This window comes from Elephas maximus, chromosome 8 (genome assembly GCF_024166365.1).
Source record: "Elephas maximus indicus isolate mEleMax1 chromosome 8, mEleMax1 primary haplotype, whole genome shotgun sequence".
NCBI classification, from domain to species: domain Eukaryota; kingdom Metazoa; phylum Chordata; class Mammalia; order Proboscidea; family Elephantidae; genus Elephas; species Elephas maximus.
Genome location: NC_064826.1, coordinates 5,187,598 through 5,203,530, shown reverse-complemented (window position 1 = coordinate 5,203,530; position 15,933 = coordinate 5,187,598). Strand labels below are relative to the sequence as shown.

At 41.5% G+C, this 15,933-nt stretch overlaps 1 protein-coding gene across 15 annotated transcripts in view; it reads right to left on the bottom strand.

Moving 5' to 3' along the window:
- TPK1 (thiamin pyrophosphokinase 1) overlaps positions 1–15,933 on the bottom strand; it is a 318,478-nt gene that overhangs the window by 184,397 nt on the left and 118,148 nt on the right. For 14 of the 15 annotated variants that reach the window (XR_007518488.1, XR_007518487.1, XR_007518491.1 and 11 more), the window contains one exon: positions 7,916–7,988. Coding sequence is in view for 9 of the 15 variants with exons in the window: in XM_049894325.1 (XP_049750282.1) it covers positions 7,916–7,988 (73 nt within the window). In the remaining 6 variants the exon portion in view is untranslated. Of the gene's footprint in view, positions 1–7,915; positions 7,991–15,933 lie in introns of those variants that run through there. The other variant, XM_049894329.1, reaches the window with a different exon arrangement.

The following is a 15,933-nucleotide window of genomic DNA, read 5'->3' as shown; positions in this document are numbered from 1 at the left end:
CGACATAGTTCACTTTTTCTTTTACTCTTAAAATTACCATTTGTTCAACAGCTTTGTGCAAAAATCTGTTTATTTCTGATTATTGTCTTAGAATAGAATTCTAGAAATGAAATTCTTGGGAAAATTATAAGCACATCTCTTTTTAAGATCCTGAATATATGTTGCTGGAGTGCTTTGTAGGAAAGCTGTAAAAGTGTATGTTTTCAACAACGGTAGTGTGAAGGAGAAAGGTTTATTCTTTTAAAATACAAAAACAGTGGGAAAGACAAATAAGAAGTTGGTTTTATTACGGAAAATAGGACAGCTGATGGACAGAAAGGGAAGAGAAAGTTAAGATAATTTTAAAGTATGAAGCAGGGATGGAACTGGAACAGAGTGGCTGATAGAATGAAAAAAAAACGGACATCTCGGGAGAGGAAATAGGTGTCAATCAACAGGGTAGAGAAAAGGATGTAAGAAGGTGTCAAAGATCATCTTTCAGGTTGTCTCTGAAAACACAGAATACAATTTATTATCCATTCATATTAGAATACTGATTTTTTTTTTTGTAAATTCTAGCTCCTACATAATTTAAAATATTTATTTCCCCTATTCATTGCTGAAGTTGCTTTTCTTTTTATATGTATGCAAAGGCATATGCTTAAAAATATTGTTGGGGATATATTCAAGATCCCTGGGCAACTTTAAAAAATGATGTTTCATAAAAAAAAAAATTAGCATTCATTAAATAGAATTGATCAGAACTCTAATTATAAAATGTCTTCAGATTAAGAGCACAGCCGGCATGCAGCCAAGTGATATACACTGAGTGATCAAAGATACAGAACTAAAATTAACTCAAAGATGCTCTCAAATTTGCTAAGAAGAGGTGTAGGCAGATGAAGCCAACTGCAATAGTCCAAATGATCTATGTTCCCTGACAGCGGCATGAAAATCATCTTTTTACCCTGCAGAGAGGTAACCACAAAGTACCCATTGCCCATTTTCCTCTGTACCGATTGAGGCATACGGTGAGAAATTGCTCCTTCAATTCTGTTTACTAGCCTCCAACAAACATTTCTACTTCCAAACTTTTTTTCATCATCAAATGACGGGCTACAGTAACGAATTCTTCGAGAAGAACGTCGGATGATTAGACTCTAAGTAACAGGTAGCCCAATATAACCCTGCATTTGTTATCTTTTCTGTTTTTTAAATTGTGCATAAAGAAAGGAAGAGACACGTTGTCCCTCGCAGCATTCTCCATTCAGCTCCAAGCACAGACACTCCACGCCAGTATAACCCTCCATGCCCCAAGTATGGTCACATAACCTTCCTTTCACGAAGACCTTGGATGAAGTCTACAGTGTTTCAAACAAGAAAAGTCACCACTTCTGTTAATGGAAGTCAAACATCTTTATGGAACAGCGTAGGGTTTAAATGTTGGCTTTCTGTCGAAGAGCAGAGCCAAGTTTCTAGGTGGGAGAGGGTAATGCACAGAGGCCCGAGTCTACTTCCTTCACCTTAGAAAGGCTGGCTTCGTGGCCAGTCCTCAGCTGGCGTCTGGGGCTTGAATGGTAGACGCTGTGCCTAGACTGTCTGTACAAACAGTGGGGTTTATCTGGGACACCTGCTTTCCTTCTGAGGTCTGTGATTTTGCCATGTACAGGCAGAGTGGCCAGCCCCCGACAAAACCCTGGGTGCTGAGTCTCTGAGGAGCTCCCCTAGTAGATGACATTTCACACGACTTATTGCTGGAGGCAGTAAGGCAACCTGTGTGACTGCCCTAGGAGGGGACTCTGGAAGTCTGCCCTGGTTTTCTCTGACCTCCACCCCTGATGCCTTTTCCCTTTGCTGACTCCGTTTTGCCTCCTTTTGCTGTAATAAATCACAGCTATGAGGGTGACCATGTGCTGACTTCTCTGAGTGAGTCACCAAACCTGGGGTGGTTTGGGGACTCCAACACAAGGAGGCAGAGAGGTCCCTCTCCAGTCAGGAGGCCTGGATAAGGTCCCCCAAATCCTACAATTTTCCTGTGAGCATCAGGACCCGGGAGCTGCCCTCGGCCCAGGTGTGGCTCTTTTATACACACATGCTGAGGAGAGACCCAGAGAGCTGCTCTCCGTCCAGGTGTTGCTCCTTCACACCATGTCAAGAAGAGACCCAGAGAGCTGCTCTTGGTCCAGTGTGGCTCCGTCACACCACGAGCATGTCAAGAAGAGACCCAGAGAGCTGCTCTTGGCCCAGTGTGGCTCCGTCACACCACGAGCATGTCAAGAAGAGACCCAGAGAGCTGCCCTTGGCCCAGCGTGGCTCTGTCACACCATGAGCATGTCAAGAAGAGACCCAGCCCTGTCAGGTTGCTCTACAAAGTCTCTTGCCGTTATGTGCTGTCAAGTCAACTCAGACTCACAGCAGCCCACGTGCAGACCAGAACGGCTCCGTTGGGCGTTCAGGACTGTGACTCTTCGGAAGCCTGTCACCAGGGCTATCTTCTAAAGCCCCTCTGGGTGGGTGCACACCACCAGCCTTTTAGCCAGTAGCTGAGTGTTCTAACCAGTCTGCGCCACCCAACGACAGCAACCAAGTCTCTACAGGAAGATGAGGACGTGGATGCAATGGGGGGCGTTGGACTACTGAGGGTAGCCTCAACAGGTACTGCTGATCAACTCTGGAACTAAGGAGAAATAGAAAAGGAAATCCACAGAGAATACAGGAAGCCGCAGAGTCTCTCCAGCGTGCGAGCCTGACCCTCCCTCTGAGAAACTCCCTTCGTTTTACTAGAGGATTACGGCCTAAACCAAAACCAGACCAGCTGCCGTGGAGCAGCCCGTGTATGCCCGAGTAGAACTGTGTTCCACAAGGTTTTCAATAGCTAAATTTTCAGAACTATATCACCAGACCTTTAAAGTCACAGATATCTGCTCCATATAAATTTAATAAAAACTTACCAACTCCTAGGGATGTTGGAATGAACAGTCAGACTTCAAATTCAAGAAGATCACATATTAACAGGAAGAAGGCAAAGAACCATAAAAATGTGCAGTGGTGTGAATTATGTTAGAATTATTTCTACCAAGTTCTGCAATAAGACCACAAAGATAGAACTCCCCCCGCCCAGCACCTTCAGATGGGGGACAAAGAAGAGGAGGAGTGATGAGTAGAGGTTCCATGAGCAAGAAAAATGAGGGAGGAGGGCCAGTCACAGGGGCCAAAGAAAACAATATGGCGGAGAACAATGTGGCAGAGACATGCGTGGGGTGTGAGATGAAAGAGTGGAGGCAGGCAGGTGCCTTGCAGGCTATATCAGCAGCCTGGGAAGTTCTTAAAAATATAAAGGACATAGGCATTCTTGTTTTAAATACCTTAAGAAAAAAAAAAAAAAAAAACCCAGGGCCATCGAGTCGATTCCGATTCATACCTTATGTATGTTAAATATATTCAAACAATACATACCTTAAGTATGTTAAATATATTCAAACAAAACAGACTTTGGAAAATGTTAGGCAGCAATAAACTTCATTTGAAAGGAATATGATTGAAGCAATCATAAGAAGGTATAGTCAAGAGGGAGCTTCCCCTGGCTGTCTCATCAATCCTTTGGCAAGATGCTAATGAGGGTTAGACAACCAGTTTTAAGACTGTGAAGTGGAGGAGAGCCTGTCACTCAGTTGTCACTGGAAACTGCCTGTCCACAATTCCCTTAACAAAGCCCTTACATTCTCCTGTACGTTAACGTCTTACCACATAAACCTAAGAACTTACTGTATGTCAGGGTTTGTCTTATTTTTTAAAGAAATATACTAATAACTGGAGCTGAGCTTTATGAATTTTGAATAGCTTCCTCTATTTTTCAAGTTTACAAATTTTTATAATTTCTAACAGTTCAGTTTGCCATTAATTAATTTTACCTTATTTAAAAGTTTTCAGCATGTGGCTGAGCAGAAATGGAAAAGAGACCCGGCTGAAAGTAGAAAATAATGAAGATCCCAAAGACTAGAGAGATCAGTGCATATGTTTTCAATCGCAGAGAAGTCTGTGAAATGGAAATATAATTGAACCTGAGGCATTATCAAATTCAAACTGATGTTCTAAGTGATTTTGGTTATGAATTATATCTAGGTTTCATTATGGAAATGATTAGAAATATTTTAGAAAGCGATATGTTCCCAAGAAATAGTCATTAACAAGCTTTTACGTAAACAATTTTAGAAAGTAAAACAAAATGTGACCACTGATATTAAAATAGCTGCCCCCCACCAAAAAAAAAAAAAAGGCCATTGAGTTAATTTCAACTCATAGTGACCCTAAAGGGCAGAATAGAACTGACTGCCCCATGGGATTTCCAAGGGGCAGCAGGTAGATTCGAACTGTCGACCTTCTGGTTAGCAGTTGTGGCTCGCCATAGCTCTTACCCACTGTGCCACCACACATGGAAGTCCTCCAGAAATACTAAAGCACTATATTAAAGCTTTAGAGGACTTTTAGAGGAATTCCACATGTGTAACATTATCTGATCAATACTACAAACATTTTAAAGCCAAAGCTATAGAACATGATTTAATGTCACCTGACTTGATAACATCTCCATATATGCGAAGTAATAAATTCAAAAAATGTTATCGTAGTTCAAGATTACTTAATCACTTTATCACTTCCAGAAACCTAGAAATTGTTTAATCAAAATGTGAACTGCTCATAGCCAAGATTTGCTTTTGACATCTCTGCACTTACTGACCACATCCCCATCCCACCCCTCACTTTCTTTTATTCAACACACCAACCTTTATGGAAAAACCTTGGTATTCTGTGACTTTAAAGACATTAACTAAATAGTACGACTAGTTCCTCAAACTCCCAAATATTAAGAAAGCATACTTTAACTGCCTTAATTCCTACATCCAATGAAGAGCCCCAGGCTACACAACCATGGGAGATTGTTTTAGTTATTTCACAGGTTCCCGGGAAACCAAAGCTCCTGACAACACAATCAATGGAATAATTTAGAAAATTGACACACCTGATATTAGACTTGAATCAAGGAAGCACTGACTCACCCAGAGTAAGAAGAAATAAAAAACAAGGTGAAAATCTACAAAAGAGTTTCCTCACTCTGAACTGACATCAGTGAACCAGGCAGGGAAAAGGGGACTTCGTCTCACATACTTTGAACATGTTATCAGAAGGGACCAGTCGGTGGAGAAGGATATCATGCTTGGTAAGGTAGAGGGTCAGTGAAAGAGAGGAAGACCCTCATTGAGATAGACTGACACAGTGGCTGCAAAAATGGGCTAAAATATAGCAATGATTGTGAGGATGGTATAGGACAGGGCAGTGTTTCGTTCTGTTGTACACAGGGTCGCCATGAGTGGGAACCAACTCGGCAGCACCTAACAACAACAACAGATACTTCATGTAAGTTGAATCACACAATATTTGTTCTTTTATGTCAACTTCTTTCATTCAGGATCATGTTAAGGTCCATCTACGTCACAGCGTGTATCAGAACTTCATTTTCTTTACGGCTGAATACCATTCCCTTGTATGGACGAAACACATTTTGTTTATCCACTCATCTGTCGATGGACACTGGGGTTGGTTCTACCTTTGACCATCATGAATGGTGCTACAATGAATGTTGGTGTGCAAGTAAGTGTCTGTTTGAATTCCTCCTCTGAAGTCTCTGAATCTACATTTTTAATATTGGAAGAGGTTAAATGTAGCTATACACACAGCTAACCAGTTTAAAGTTTTGTACAGTTATATAAGCCAGAGAGATGTGCATTAAAACCCAAAACAAGAAAAAAACCTTTCTATGTGAATAAATGTTGGCTACCAATCCACTATATGATTTTACTATTTTAACAAATCTTTAACATTTTAAATTTCTTCTTTATTTCACTTTCTACACCAGAGCCCCATTTTAGTTGCATTGAACACCCAGATGGGGGGAAATAAGTATATTCGAAAGTGGAGTTAACCTCCTTTCATTTGTAAAAGAGCAGCTTAAAAGACTGCTGAAGTTGGAGACAATGGCTTAAAGGAATTGTGGATAACGTTGCATTAACTTGTTGTCACTACTGTCATTACGAAACTTGCAGCTAAACCTCGCACGTGCAGTGCAGGGCAGATTAGCCGTTATTAGAAAAGACGCCACCTGGGCCCTCTGGGAGCAGTGAGTTCAATTCCCGTGGATACGTGAAAAAAGCTGGTCACACTACATTCCATCTCAGAACCACCAATTTAGGAGCTAGGCGATTCAGCTCAATCTTACTTAAAAATCTTGCTTAACAAATATAAAGGTGCTTTGGAGGTAAAAAAAAAAAAAAAGTGAAGCAGGAAATGTAAAAAAACTCATCAAAGTTTCGCTCGCCTGCCACCTGTGTGGAGTCCTGGGCAGGGGCTTCAGTGGGCTCTGCAGTTTGGGCAGCCGGCACACCCAGAGGAGGGGGGATACGTCACATCTGCTCTGAGTCCCTGCCTTCCCACTGTTTCTTCTGCCCACAAAATATGACTGATATCCACGCGTCTGTACAACTCTGCAATGCAAGCTAGGCAGGGTCTTCCCATCCCTGCGAGGGGGAGGCTTGGCGTTAATGAGAAGTGAGGCCATGGGGGTGAGTGGGAGCAGGCCAATGTGAAAGTGCGGGGGCCTGAATATCAAACCCCAGCTGGGAAACACTCTTCATTTGTGATGGAAGTCCATCAGCTGGAGGGAGATAGCTGGGCAGGTGCCCAGGTGCGCAGCCACCACCAGCCCAGGACCCCCACACCATCACGTCCAACCCTCTACAACCAGGCTACCTGGCTCCCACCTGGATCACACTTTCTGTTGTTGCTCTTCCCTTCTTTTAAAGAAAGCCTTCCTCTTTCAACTTTGTAAATTTATCTCATCTCTTCCTGAGTCTTAGAAAGAGTTTAAGGTTTCATGATTTCAATAACTGCTGTTTCTTTTTTTAGAAAGTTGTACCATTTGCTAATGTCATGTTTGAATAACACAGATGACGGGTTGTGGCTAAGGGAATCAGAGATGCTATCGTTGTTTTAAAATCTCTTGGTGGTCCTCTAAAGCCAGCGAAACCTTGAACACTAAGGACCCCGTACGTTCTCACGCGCTGCTTTCATTCCCAACGAGACCATTTACATGCTCCACTTAATGGCAAAATTCTCTGGGAGATCTGCACAGCAATGGAAACAAAGTGAACCCCTTAACAAGCCGTAAACCCAAAACACCAAACCCACTGCGACTGAGTCAATTCAGACTCACAGCCACCCTGAAAGTCAGAGTAGAGCTGCCCCAAAGGGTTTCCAAGGAGCAGCTGGTGGATTCAAACTGCCAACCTTTTGGTTAGCAGCTGAGCTCTTAACCACTGTGCCACAATGAATAGTTTTATTCAGAACAGATAATAATAATAGTTTCAAGAAAACTAAATATTAAAGAAAAGGACTAAAACTTCTAGGAGCAGAAAACCATGCATTTTTAATAAAAATTCATTTACAGAGATTTTTTAGTAGTTTATAAATGCCAAAAAAAAAGGGGGGGGGGATACCTTACACATAAATCAATTAGGAATTCGTTAGGTCACATATAGCACATTCATTAAATGAAATGAAAATTTATTTGTGAAAAAGCATACAATAAAAAGTCAGGATACAGGCAATACACTATTAAATAATATAAGCTTACTTAAAATATACATGCTTAGAAAGGGACTGAATAATGCTTATCTGACGGTGACTGAATTTCTAAGATTGTGTTTTGTCTGCCATTTTCTGAATTCCCATTGTGAATGTATATTATAATTACTATTAAAAAAAAAACTATAAAAAATTAGCAATAAGCTCCTCAATCCTCTGCTATCCACCAAAACCAGAGAGAACACAGGAAAAGCAATCCTTTGGGAAAGGTCTTGAGTCTAAAATTATTTTGACTTACCTTAGCTCTGTAGAACTCTCTAACTTCAGGCCTGATAGAGTCAAAGTCTCCGCTGATGAATTCCGGCAAAAAGCTGAAAGACAGCGTTCCCAGTAAGCCAGCTAATTAAAACTACATATCTGTTAAACTTACGATTATAAGGACTAGAGAGAGAACTAATGTACCAAAAGGCCAAAAGTAGGCCAATTTTTAGAGTGAGTGGGATGTCGTATCATTTTTTCTTGGTATCAATGGAGTATGATTGAGAGGAACTCCACATGCCCAACCAAGCCATCAGATAAACTGTCAGTACCTACCTTGTTCAAGGAAAAATAAAGATGAAAGATTAGCGCTTCAAAAGCCTCCCAGTCCAAAGACACGGACACAGCTCATCATCTTTTGCTTATCACCTTCCACATATACACAAACGTTTACACTATTGTATGTACCCTCACACAAATTCGGAACCTTCAACAGATTTGAACAGAACAAATGACCATGAGGATTTGGAATCCTGCGTACAGCAGGAGTCAGTTCAAAGGCCTGTTTCAAAATTCTATTGACACATTTCCAGAAACAGAAGTCTTCTAGATAAACGTGAAACACTATAAGGGTCATAGTTACTAAATACACAGTATATATAGGTAGAGGCCCCAGGCCCGAATGTGATCTTCCTAATGACATCACAGTGATCTTACTTCTCTTCCTTGTTGTATTTTTCTTCTTAGAACTTGTTTAGAAAGCTCACCCTACTTCCTCTACATAAGCCACCATTTATCATCTTCGATGTGTGAGCCACTAACACCACTAAACAGCAACCCTGTACAAAAAGACCAGTTTATTTCAGACTAAGGCCTCAATATCTTCCTACAGAATTTCCTCCTCGAAATGTCTCTGCCACCGTAACTGTTACCGTTGGGTGCCATCAAGTCAATTCCGACTCACAGGACCCCGTATGACAGAGCAGAGCTGCCCCACAGGGTTTTCCAATCTATACTCTTCACAGAAGCAGAGCACCAGGTCTCTCCCCCATGGAGCCACTGGGTAGGTCTGAACTGCCAAGCCTGCATTAGCAGCTGAGCGTGTAACTACCGTGCCACCAGGGATCCTTACTGCCACACCCACTACTCTCAATTTTTGTTTTATACTTACTTTGATAGAGGCCTTATACTCCCCTCTTAGGACTGAAAATAGACTATCAGTAACTTTTTTTTTTCTTGTCTACTATATAAATTCACTCATTTTGAAAGTATCTTTAAAATTCCCCCAACAACCGCATCAATGAACGCTCGTGTAAAACCCAGAATAGTGGTGGAAAGGACAAAGGAATCATCCCCCCAACACTACCCTCACCCATGTGAGGAACCACGATCCCAGAAGTCAAGCAACTTCTGCTCCTACGGCTAGCGTCTGCACCAACCCGCCACACAAAGCAGCCCTTTAAACCCCAGTGCCTGCCTCTCTGGTGTCTGGTTCATGCAACTTCCTAACAAGACTGACATTACAATGCTCTCAAAATCCTGTAGGAATCCCTCAAATATCCAGCAACAATTTGGCAGTCTCCACATATCATATCAATTTTGGCAATAAAAATAAGAGCTGATGTACAGACGCAGCTGAGTGTCCACTCCCCTTAGGGTACAGCATCTTGAAGGGAATCTGTTGTCATTGTTGTGGGCTGTTGACTTGATTCTCTGACTCACAGCGACCCCACATGACAGAGTAGAACTGCCCCTTAGGGTTTCCTAGGCTGTAATCTTTACTGGAGAAGGCTGCCAGGTGTTTTCACCTGTGGAGCTACTGGGTGGGTTCAAATCACCGACCTCACTGTTAGCAGCTTAACCATGTCTCCTTTTATCTTACACTGCGAATAATGAAGGAAAGCAAGCATCTAAACTCATTTATATTTTCATATTAAGGAGCCCGGTGGCATAATGGTTAAAGCACTCAGCTGCTAACTGAAAGGTCAGTGGCTCAAACCCACCAGTTGCTCCACAGGAGAAAGATGTGGCCGTCTGCTTCTGTATGAGTTGGAATCGACTGGAGGGCAATGAGTTTTATAAAACAATAACAGGAAAATAAAATTATATAGATAAAAGATAACTTCTGGAAGCTGTTAATATAATTTTCCCCAATGTTACATATACAGTTTTAAATTAAAGCAGGATGCTCATTTTTAAAAAGCCTTGTGCCAAAAATATGCCTGGAGTAAGTGCTGAGATGACTAAAATAATTATAACTTTTCATCATACGATACACTAGTTTTTGAAACTCCCTGAGATATACTTTTGACGCTGCAATTACAAGCCTGTCTCACTTTCTCTGGGGCGCCTGTTGCTATGGCACTGGGACATTCTGAAGACATATTTACTGGGGAGACACTTCATCACCAATATAGACACTTCAGCCATGGTATAGGTGACAGTTTACACGTGAAGAGTATTTTCAGAACTCTCCGGAGACTGATTACACAAGCGACTCGGGTATGTGGATTTGAGAAGCCGCAGCTCACACTGCTGCCTACTGTTGACAGGATCACATCAGCCACCTGTTCTCACTGTCCTTGATCTGCAGGCACTGGTACACAGAGATTTTCCAAACTCCCCACCAATGGTGTGCACGCTTCTGATACTTCCACTTCAGTCTTACTGTACTAGTCACCCACCAGTGACAACATGAGAGCCCACCAAGGGCTGAGGTCACTGAGTGAGCTAAAGCTCTATCAATGGGACAATTGATAAAGGATGCCTGAACTCAATGTGGTAGAACGAAGCTATCGCCTTCCTCTTCACATCCCTGGGCACCAATGAGGACGGACAGCCCTCTACACTATGTCTTCTTCAAGTTCCCATGGAAAACGTCAACCCTCCCTGAAACATCTACAGCACTAAGTGTCTCACGTCCCACTTCACCTTCAGCCATTTCTGTAAATGTCTTCTAGCTTCCATTAGGTTGTACATTCTTTGAAACAGCTCTGCCTCTGGTTGATGCTGGTACTCTGCAAAGCACCAGGGACATAGATGCTGATGGTAATACAACAAAATAAAGAGGTAAAGGAGAACAAGGAGGGGACGAAGAGGGAGACACAGAGGGAATAAAAGATAGAGAAGGTGGTAAGAAGAAGAAGTGGAGAAGGAGAAAGGAGGAGGAGTTGAGAATTGGTGAGGAGGAAAGAGAAGGGTGAGTAGAGGGCAGAAAGGGGAAAGGGAGTGGAAAGAAAAAGACCAAGGAAAAAAAAAATTGAGTGCTTATTGTTATGCCTGCCCCAGCACCTCTTACTTGAAGCACTTACTGATGAAGACCAAATACCACAGCCTTCAGTATGGATTACACCTCAACACAAATAAAACAAAAATCTTCACAACTGGGCCAATAAGCAACATCATGGTAAACGGAGAAAAGATTGAAGTTGTCAAGGATTTCATTTTACTTGGATCCACAATGAACAGCCATGGAAGCAGCAGTCAAGAAATCAAAAGACGCATTGCATTGGGCAAATCAGCTGCAAAGGATCTCTTCAAAGTGTTGAAGAGCAAAGATGTCACCCTGAAGACGAAGGTGCACCTGACCCAAGCCATGGTATTTTCAATTGCATCATATGCATGTGAAAGCTGGACGATGAATAAGGAAGACTGAAGAAGAGTTGACGCCTTTGAATTGTGGTGTTGGCGAAGAATATTGAATATACCATGAACTGCCAGAAGAGCAAACAAATCTGTCTTGGAGGAAGTGCAGCCAGAATGCTCCTCAGAAGCGAGGATGGAGATTCTGCATCTTTCCTGCTTTGGGCTTGCTGTCAGGAGGCATCAGTCCCTGGAGAAGCACATCATGCTTGGTAAAGTACAGGGTCAGAGGAAATGAGGAAGACCCTCAATGAGATGGACTGACACAGTGGCTGCAACAATGGGCTCAAGCAGAACAATGATTGTAAGGATGGCACAGGACTGAGCAGGGTTTCATTCTGTGGTACATAGGGTCGCTATGAATCAGAACTGACTCGACGGCACCTAATACCACCACCACCACCACTTCCTAGGAGCCGTGGTGGCTCAACAGTTAAGGACTCAGCTGCTAATCAAAAGGTTGGTAGTGGCTTGAACCCACCAGTGGCTCTGAGGGAGAAAAACCTGGCAATCTCCTCCCACAAGGAATACAGCCTAGAAAACCCTATAGGGCAGTTCTACTCTGTCACGTGGGGTCAGAAGCGACTTGACAGCATCTAATAAGAACATTTCCTAACTTGTAGGGTGATACCAAATCTTGACTGCGTTTACAGATAAAATCAGCTCAATGGTTTTCATAAATAAGTCTCTATTAATAATGGTGTCAATGGGGTAAGAGAGACATTCTTTAGAAATACAGAAAAACATGCAATGGTAGATGGACAGACATATTTGATAATATAATGTAAAGCTATTTTATGAAAAAAGATATAGAAAGCAATGCTATATACTTTTAATACGTGCAACATACATAATTCATAAAATAAAGATAACTGTTCCTAATATACTAAGAGTACTCCAAAATGGTAAAGACAATACAAAGATCCAATAGAAAAATTGGCAAAGGCTATTCACACAAGGCAATTCACATAAGAAATGCAAAGACCAAGTAAGCATACATTGTTTGTTAGGTACCGTCAAGTCAATTCCCACGATACTGACCCTATGTACAACAAAAAGGAGACACTGCCTGGTCCTGCGCCATCCTCACAATCATTGTTATGCCTGAGCCCATTTTTCTAGCCACTGTGTCAATCTGTTTCATCGCAGGTCTTCCTCTTTTTCGCTGACCCTCTACTTTACCAAGCATGGTGTCCTTCTCCAGGGACTGGTCCCTGCTGGCAAGTATATGAAGCATGATAAGCCTAAAGAATCATCAAGAGAACAAATGTTAAAGCAACACTAAGATACTATCTTTTACACAAATGTTGGGAAGCCTGAGCAAAATGGGTAGGCTCTGGGGCTCAGGGGTGGTAAATGGGAGATAGTCTATAAGCCAGCCACCCCACTTTGGGAATCTGTCCTATAAAAAATAGCACATGGGGTATCTGCACAGTCATGACAATGGATAAAAAGTCAATGCTTATTAACACAGGAATGACTGAATGAAATGTAACACAGCCTGACAGGGAAATTAGGCAGCTGTGAAAAAGATGAGTTGGTCTAGGTCTACCAGCCTAGAGGGAATGCCCGTCACATGCTATTAAGTCAAAAAAGAAAGTTCCAGAAAAATGTATAAATATTATCCTGATTTTGTTTTAAAGCAGATTAAAATAAAAGCAAGCAAAATATCTAATTGCACATACGTACATTTTTGCATCAAGTATGCAGGTGAGTGAGCCAAGCTGTTTACACTGATTACCTCAGGGATGGGATGAATTTCCCTTCAATTACTTCACTGTTTATAAAGCATGTATTAGTTTTATAATGAAAAAGAAAATTAATAATAAACTTTCAAAAGAAAACAAAAAGTGAAGGGAAAAATAAAGAATTAACTAAACTCTGATTATAAGAATGTTAGTGAGCACTTAGCAGCCTGTGAGGTTGCTGTAAGCTGTGCCCAGTCAAGTCGCCCGAGTGACACAATGCTTAATCTCTCAGGATATCTGATTTCATCTTCTCAAACTGAGCAGTCAAGAATTGTACCATAAGCCAGAACAGAATTGTATCTCACAAAGTAAGTATTTAAGAATTTTTTTTGTATGTTAATGAGCATCCAGAGAAAACAACACTAACAAAAACAGTAATAAAATATGGACAGATTCTTCACAGCACCCAGTTAAAATGATTTGCAATCGAGTGAGAAGAAGAAGGGTAATGGCAGGGAAAAACAACACACAACTTCTCAAAGACCTGTGGACTCAGAAGTAGAGGGAAAGACAAAAAAAACTGCCAAAAGGAGAAAGGCCTGTTGACCCTGACCCAAGGGAGGCCTCCCTGTAAAGACTGAACACTTGTTATATGCAAGCCTCTGTTTGATTCATGCATTCATTAATTAATATAAGAGTTCAATGGTGTTGATTTTTACCATCCTAATATTTGTTAATATAGGTGTCTGGCGCCCTGCTGGCAGAGTGGTTAAGAGCTCGGCTGCTAACTAAAAAGTTAGCAGGTCGAATCCACCAGCCACTCCTTGGAAATCCTATGGGGCAGTTCTACTCTGTTCTATAGGGCTGCTATGAGTCGGAGCTGACTTGACAGCACATTACAACTACAACAGCAATATATGTGTGAGGAGTCCTGGGCTGCTGAGAGGTTGGTGGTTCAGGCCCATCCAGCAGCTCTGTAGGAGAAAGACCTAGCCATCTGCTCCCATAAAGATTACAGCCCAGAAAACGCTATGGGGCAGTTCTACTCTGTCACATGGGATCACTAAGAGTTGAAGTCTACTTGAGGGCACTTAACAACAACATAGGTGTTACCGGGACTCAAAACTCTCTCTCCTCTCCCCCACCTCCCCCTCCAACTTTCTGCAGTGAAAAGCATCGTCACCGGGCATAGGGAAAGTTTCTTGCTAACCCTCCCTGACAGGATGTAATTTCACTTCTTCCAAAACCTCTGCCCTTATTTGCAATCGGCTCCAGTTTTGTTCAAGCCGAGGTGAACGGTAATCAACGAATAACGTGAGTGCAATAAAAACTATTCCACACTAGAAGCTCTCGGTCCCCGGGTGTGTTCTACACCACGCTTAAGGGGTGATGGCTTGCTTTAACAACAGAAAAGTGGAGAAGACAGGCCGTCACAAAGCAACCTGAGACCGGTCACAGGCATAGTTCATTCTAGGTAGTAAGCAAACAAATGAATACTCAATTCTATAAGTGAGCAATCTATTTCAATATCAGCAATGTAAATTAATAATTCAATAGGACTGAAAAAATGTACAGCCACCACTTGTCTGAGGTCCATATATGAGCCCATATCGTGTGAAATATTAGCATATAATTTTGTGATGACCACTACTTAAGGGAACAAACAAGCTGAGACTTTAAAAGCTCTAATTATATACACAACGATATCGATGTTAATTAAATCCATCTTACACGTTACTCAAGTAAGTTAATTAAGAATCTCAATTTTCCTACACATTTTATCCTACTTTTTACTCCCACTTAAATTGTCCCAGTAGATTATATATTTAATTATATTTATATATAATTTATAACATATATAACTAACCTTAAATATAATTAAGTGCAGATATAACTTATAAATTAGAATAAATTTAATGATATACTTATTTTTATAGTGTATTTAATGAACATATGAAATATTTTATAGTTCAGGTATACCGTAAATTTTTTAAAAGATACTTTTTAGAAAAACACTTTCTCATGGTCTTACATTTGGGATTTTAAAGTTGAACCAGTACCCAACATGTTACAAAGTGGAAATTATTCTTTAAAAGAATATTAAACAACAATCTTTTAAATCACATACTAAATTTTTAAAAGTGTTATGGCTGCTAACCAAAGGGTCGACAGTTCGAATCCGCCAGGCGCTCCTTGGAAACTCTGTGGGGCAGTCCTACTCTGTCCTATGGGGTCGGTACGAGTCGGAATCGACTCGATGGCACTGGGTTTGTTTTTTTTTTTTTTTGGTTTTAACAGTTACTGAAACAACACCGTACCATGGATACACTGCATGCTACGTGAGAAATCTCTGTACTTCCTTCCCAATGCTGGCAGCTTAGGAGCCATGCAGGTGGTGGAATGTGTGGCCCTGTGACTGCCGCCACAGGAGAGCAGGTTTTCTCTATGCAGAAGAGATAACTGGGTCTGGCCTCTTGCTTTGCTAGGATTTCCCTGCTCAGGAGGCTTCCAGCTACTGACCGGCCTGTTCTGGAAGGAGATAATCGCCTTTCCAGGGAACCAATTCACATTTAATTAACGACCTGTCCAGTCAGAGCAAAGAAGGACAAGAGGTAAAGAAGACAGAAAAATCAATTCAGTAGCAAAACTCGAGGTTAAAAAAAAAAAAAGGTTCTGGAAGAGAAGCAGTTTTAAAATTTACTATCCACCTCTTGCCCAGAAAGGACTG